Below are 6,000 nucleotides of genomic sequence, written 5' to 3' on the forward strand. Positions count from 1 at the left end.
CAATTCCTGTTATGCGGCTCTTGCCTTATAGGGGAAGACTAACAAATGGGCATACAGGCCCCAGGGTAGGCACCTGTGGTGTTGTCTTATATCCCTGTTCCTTTATGGCTCCCAAAAGATGCGTGTGCGTGTGCGTGTGTGTAATTTTTACTTTCTTGCTCACCCTTCTTATCTTTAACCCTTTAAGTTCTAGTTCCCTTTTCAGAGAACATCACCTGCACTGAAGAACCAAAGACTGGAGGATGAGAGGCTGGGAAAGGGACTAGCAGGAATTGCAAGGACTTCAGTGTTTGGGGCACTAGGGGAACAGAGGCAGACTGGGAATATTGACACAGGGGAGGAGCAGCTCTCTTGGAAGGAGACTTTGTTTTTTAGCTTTTTGGGTTTTTAAGTTTTTACTTTGGTGGCTGGACAGTAAGGGGATCTAAACCCATGACCTCAGTGTTACAATGCTGTGCTCTATGAAGGAGACTGTGGATGGCATCACTAGGCAAAAATTATCAGATGGTCTCTGATGAAAGCCCTTTAGCTCTCCTGGAAGTATCTCCTATGCAGCCATTTCAAACAGGACTGAGACTTTCTGAGCCAGAGGAGCTGGGTAAGGCATCAACCACAGAGGGAAGAGCAGCTGGATGAATATGATGGTGTGATGTGATGAGAGCAGACAGAATAGGCAGAGAGGATCAGGGGAGATGCGCTCTGTAGGGGGCCAACCTGCCAATACTGGAGCCAGCCTGGCACTGACAAGCCCTGGGGCAAGAGGCCAAGGTCAGGGATCAAGGCAGAGGGGATGGGGCATTCTGTGGGTCCAAATGAGTAGAGGAAAGAGAAATAGAGAAATAGAAGAGGTTGATGAGGGAGTGTGACTGGAGGAAGGGGGCAGCCAGGTAATGGAAATAAAAAGGGAAAAAACTATCATGGGGTAGGAAAACATTATGGGTTACCGTTTATTAGACATTATGTGCAACTCTCTGCTAAGTGCTTTACTTAATCCCCCCAGCAGCCCAATTAGGGAGGCATTATCTCCATTTTACATATAAGGAATTATAACCCAGAAAATTAAAATAACTTGTGCAAGGCCACACAGCCAGTAAGTGACAGATACAGGTCTGAAGACCAGATCTGTCCAGTGTTGAAGCCTGCTCTCCCAACACCAGGCTATATTGCCCATGCATGAGATTCAGAGGGTGGACTGGGAGACAGGAGGGAAGGTGAAGGAGGTGAAGGTGAGATTGACCTTCAGGAAACAGAGGGCCAGGGAACAGACAGAAAGAATGGGAGATGCAGTCTCAGGCCGTGGGTCACATCCAGGCCACGCCATGTGTGGTTTGGTCTCCTACAAAACTCACATCAGACCTGTCATTGCTGTTCCATACCTGCCCCTGCCATCAGCCTGTGAGCTCCACATCTTGTTTGTTGTAAGCACTCATAAGTGGTTATTGAGTAAAGATAAGAAGGCTTGGGAAGCAGAGGTGATGGGGACTGGAGGATGAATAGATATGTAGGACAAAGAGAGGGAGGGGCATGGGATGGAGAATGACATTTGAGCTGGATAAGCGAGCTGGCCAGGGGGCCAGCAAGCAAACTGTGAAGGACTTGGGTCACAAAGAAGTCTCCTGAGGAAGAATATGAAGGATATTTACTGTGTGCCAAGCACTGGGCTTGTTCTCTATCTCTCTATATATTTTCTTATTTAGTCCTCAAATGATCCTATGAGTTGGATACTATTGTCCTCATTTTCAGAAGAGGAAATTGAGGCTCAGATAAAATAAATAACTTACACATGATGACATAAGAATTAAAGAGAAGCCGGAATTTAAACCCACACCTAACTCCAGAGGCTGTGCTCTTCTCTTTACACTCTGCTGCCTCTTAGTACTCCTAATCAGTGAGGTGTGTACGGGCAGAAGGAAAGAGAACCTCTGACAGCTAGGAGATGAAAAATGGAGGATTCAGTAGGAGACTGAAGAACAGGGACAGATTTCGGGGAGGGTAAGGAAGACTGTGAGTGTTGCAGTGGAAACACAGCCACATGGGGTTGAGGGCAGGAAAGGATCATATGGAAAGGATGAGTGACCAGTGAGGATGCTGATGGCAAGGTGAGAGAACAGGAAAAAGTAACATATAATGGTGATTATATCAGGTAATGATGGTGTATTCCTTCAGCTGTTACTGGCTGCAAAATGGGGATCTCTCTGGCTTGAGATTGACATTTGTATGTAAAGTGAACTCTTATAAGTAAAAGTTCTCTGTGGCCTATGGATGCATATGATCAATTGGTAGTTTTCAATATTTTTCAGAATTTTGAATATCTTTAGATGAGACATGCTCTTTCCAACCTCCCTCAAATCCCACAACTCCTTATTTCCTTACACCTGCTACATTACTGCCTGAGCCCTGGAGGCATTTGAGTTTGGTACCTTTTCATTTTTCAGAGGTGGGAATTCAGGCCCAGAGGAAAGAGAGTTGTCCAAGGTTTCACAATAACTAGCCTACTCAAAACCTAAAATTTGGGGGCCGGCCCGTGGCTCACTCGGGAGAGTGCGGTGCTGATAACACCAAGGCCCCGGGTTCAGATCCCATATAGGGATGGCCAGTTCGCTCACTGGCTGAGCATGGTGCTGACGACACCAAGTCAAGGATTGAGACCCCTTACCGGTCATCTTTTAAAAAAAAAAAAAAACCTAAAATTTGGGGGCCGGCCCGTGGCTCACTCGGGAGAGTGCGGTGCTGATAACACCAAGGCCCCGGGTTCAGATCCCATATAGGGATGGCCAGTTCGCTCACTGGCTGAGCATGGTGCTGACAACACCAAGTCAAGGATTGAGACCCCCTTACCGGTCATCTTTTGAAAAAAAAAAAAACCTAAAATTTGGGCCTCCTGACACACAGTGCCTGTAGATTAATATCCACATTCAGAGCTATTTATCCAAGTTACAGAAAGGATCTGTGAAAGTGAGATCTAAGAGATGGGGAACAAAATCCAGGAAGTTAAGATGATAGTAGCTAAGAAGTAAGCACTTTTGAAACAAATCAAGATTTAGGGCTGAAAGAATGAGTCAAGTGGTCTAAGTCTGAACTTTTAAGAGCTAGCTTTATTAAACCAAATCAGGATGCTCAGTCTCATATTGTCCACCTGCCCCCTTCCCTGCCCGCTTCCATTGACACTGCATATCCCACTCTGACCACAAGGTGTCACTCTTGTTTTTACCATTATTTTTAGATTGTTTCCCAAGTAGCAGCAGGGGTTGACATGAGAATAAAGAAATGGAGAGTGGTTAAGTCCTGGGCTAGATCCAGGTATGTTTTGGGAAGGAAGTTCAAGGTGCTAGAGGCTCAAGAAGCTAGATTAGCAGGCATGATGAGAATGGAAGAACAGTGTTTCCGATGCCATCAGAGTCTCTCCACATAAAAAGCTTTGCCCATCTGATTTAGTTCTTGTTGGTACTGCTGATGCTCCTTATCAAACAGCTGGTGTAGGGCAGCTTGACGGACCTGGTGGGCAGTGCAGAATAGAGTGTGGTGTTTGCCTTCTTATGTGACATAAATCTAGGCAGTAGCAGAGAGTCTAAAAAAGTAGAGGGGAAGCCTATCTAATTTTTTCTCCATGGGTCAAGCCCCAGGTTCAGCAAATATTTGCTGAGAACATACCATGAACCAAGAACTCTGCTAGGTACCTGGGTTTCTTTTTTTTTTTTTTTTTAAAGATGACCGGTAAGGGGATCTTAACCCTTGACTTGGTGTTGTCAGCACCACGCTCAGCCAGTGAGCGAACCGGTCATCCCTATATGGGATCCGAACCCGGGGCCTTGGTGTTATCAGCACCGCACTCTCCCGAGTGAGCCACGGGCCGGCCCGGTACCTGGGTTTCAAAGATGGTTACATGACAGCAATTTCTCCCCAGCAAGAGAAAGAAGTACTGAGATGCAGGTGCTGGATACTAAGACAGTTTTGAGTCTCACCAAGATGAGAGGACTAGAATGCACTTTGGGATTTTATTTTATTTTATTTTATTTTTGCAGCTGGCCAATATGCAATTTGGAATTTTAAAAGGTGCCACCTGCAAGCTAGATGCAAAGAATCAATGAAAAAGAGCTTTGGCATTTGGAGTTAAAAAGATATTACTGTAGGTAATGGTGAAAACCTCAGAGGCAAATGAAATGGTGAGCATGGACAGAGATTAAGCACTTGGAAATCCCAGTGGGCAAAGGCACAGGGCAGTAATGAATGAAACTTCAGGCTTCCCTGATAGAACTTACCATCAGTAGTTGCTTGTTAGCCAGTGCCAATTGCTGTACCGTAGTGTCCTGCATCCTTAGGGTGGCATATGGGTTTCTCCTTTGGCTCAATGTCATCTGCCACAGACAGTGAGTATGTGAATTTTACCACATGCCCCAGGTATAGAGGTGGAAGTTGAATAGGTTAAAGTGAGGAGTGGATACAAAAACCCATCAGTGAGGCTGCTTGTTCATTCATTACCTCTGTGCCACTGTCAGAAGACTGCAAAATCCTTGAAAGGGTAACTAGAACTGATTTAGAACCTAGTTTGTATTAAATACATTATGTCATTTCAATAACCATGTGGCATAGGTATTCATTTTTACATAATATAGACAAAGAAAATAAAAGCTGTGAGTTGCCCGAGGCCACATAATGGCAGACCTGGCTCTCAAATCCAATCTTTTTTTTTTTCCCCATGCTAATCTTCTCTGTATCATTCCAATTTTAGTATATGTGCTGCTGAAGCAAGCACTCAAATCCAATCTTTCTTTTTTTCTTTTTTTTTCCTTTTTGTCTTTTTTACTGACCAGTAACAGGATCACAACCCTCGGTGTTGCGCCCGCACCACGCTCAACCAGTGAGCGGGAACCGGTCTCCACATGGGATCCGAACCCTCAGCGGGAGCGCCACCGTGCTCCTAAGCGGCGCACTCTCCAGTGCGCCACTAGGCCGGCCCCAAATCCAATCTTTCTAAGGCTAATATTCTTTCCATCACACCAACCTCCCATCACATCAATCCTAGCTAGACACTGGAATCTTAATTAAGGTTTTTTTTTTTAAGTAGTTTTTTTTTTTTTTTTTTTAAAAGGATGACCGGTAAGGGGATCTTAACCCTTAACTTGGTGTTAGCACCACGCTCACCCAGTGAGCAAACCGGCCATCCCTATATGGGATCCGAACCCGTGGCCTTGGTGTTATCAGCACCACACTCTCCCGAGTGAGCCACAGGCCGGCCCTTTAAGTAGTTTTTTGATACCTTAAAGGAATATACATATACATCACATTTATACATATGTATGTATATATATCCACTGTTGACTTTTTTTAATTAAAAGTATTTTTTCCGGGCCGGCCCGGTGGCTCACTTGGGAGAGTGCGGTGCTGATAACACCAAGGCCACGGGTTTGGATCCCATATAGGGATGGCCGGTTCTCTCGCTGGCTGAGCGTGGTGCTGACAACACCAAATCAAGGGTTAAGATCCCCTTACCGGTCATCTTTTAAAAAAAAATAAAAATAAAAATAAATAAAATAAATAAATAAATAAAAGTATTTTTTCCATATAACCAGGAAATTAAATCCATACAGAAATATATATGAAAAATTTTTTTTTGGTTGCCAGTTGGTACAGGGATCTGAACCCTTGACCTTGGTGTTACAACACCATGCTCTAACCAATTGAGCGAGGCAGCCAGCCGACACACACAAACATATTAAATGAAAAGTAAAAGCTTTACTCTGTGTCTCAGTCCTCAACAAAAGTTTCTTATGCATCTTGTCCCAGGCAAGTACGAGGGTACTTTAAAAGTTCAAGGAGGGCCGGCCCGGTGGCGCACTGGATAGTGCGCCGCTTGGGAAGCATGGCGGCGCTCCCGTCCGGGGGTTCGGATCCCACATGCAGACCGGCTCCCGCTCACTGGCTGAGCGAGGCGCGGGAGCAACGCCGAGCCTTGAAATCCCGTCGCCGGTCCCCGGGCCGGGACGGGGGCAAAACGGAGGG

At 45.5% G+C, this 6,000-nt stretch overlaps 1 protein-coding gene across 1 annotated transcript in view; it reads right to left on the reverse strand.

The window, feature by feature from the left end:
• Nucleotides 1-3,393: 3,393 nt before the first annotated feature.
• The window catches only part of LOC103607992 (chromosome unknown open reading frame, human C1orf189), a 4,766-nt gene continuing 2,159 nt past the window's right edge, over nucleotides 3,394-6,000 (reverse strand). Inside the window, 3 exon segments of the mRNA XM_008592440.1 lie at nucleotides 3,394-3,495; nucleotides 4,260-4,400; nucleotides 4,684-4,704. Coding sequence (XP_008590662.1) covers nucleotides 3,394-3,495; nucleotides 4,260-4,400; nucleotides 4,684-4,704 — 264 coding nt within the window.

This window comes from Galeopterus variegatus, unplaced genomic scaffold (assembly GCF_000696425.1).
Source record: "Galeopterus variegatus unplaced genomic scaffold, G_variegatus-3.0.2 Scaffold154, whole genome shotgun sequence".
Classification (NCBI taxonomy): Eukaryota; Metazoa; Chordata; class Mammalia; order Dermoptera; family Cynocephalidae; genus Galeopterus; species Galeopterus variegatus.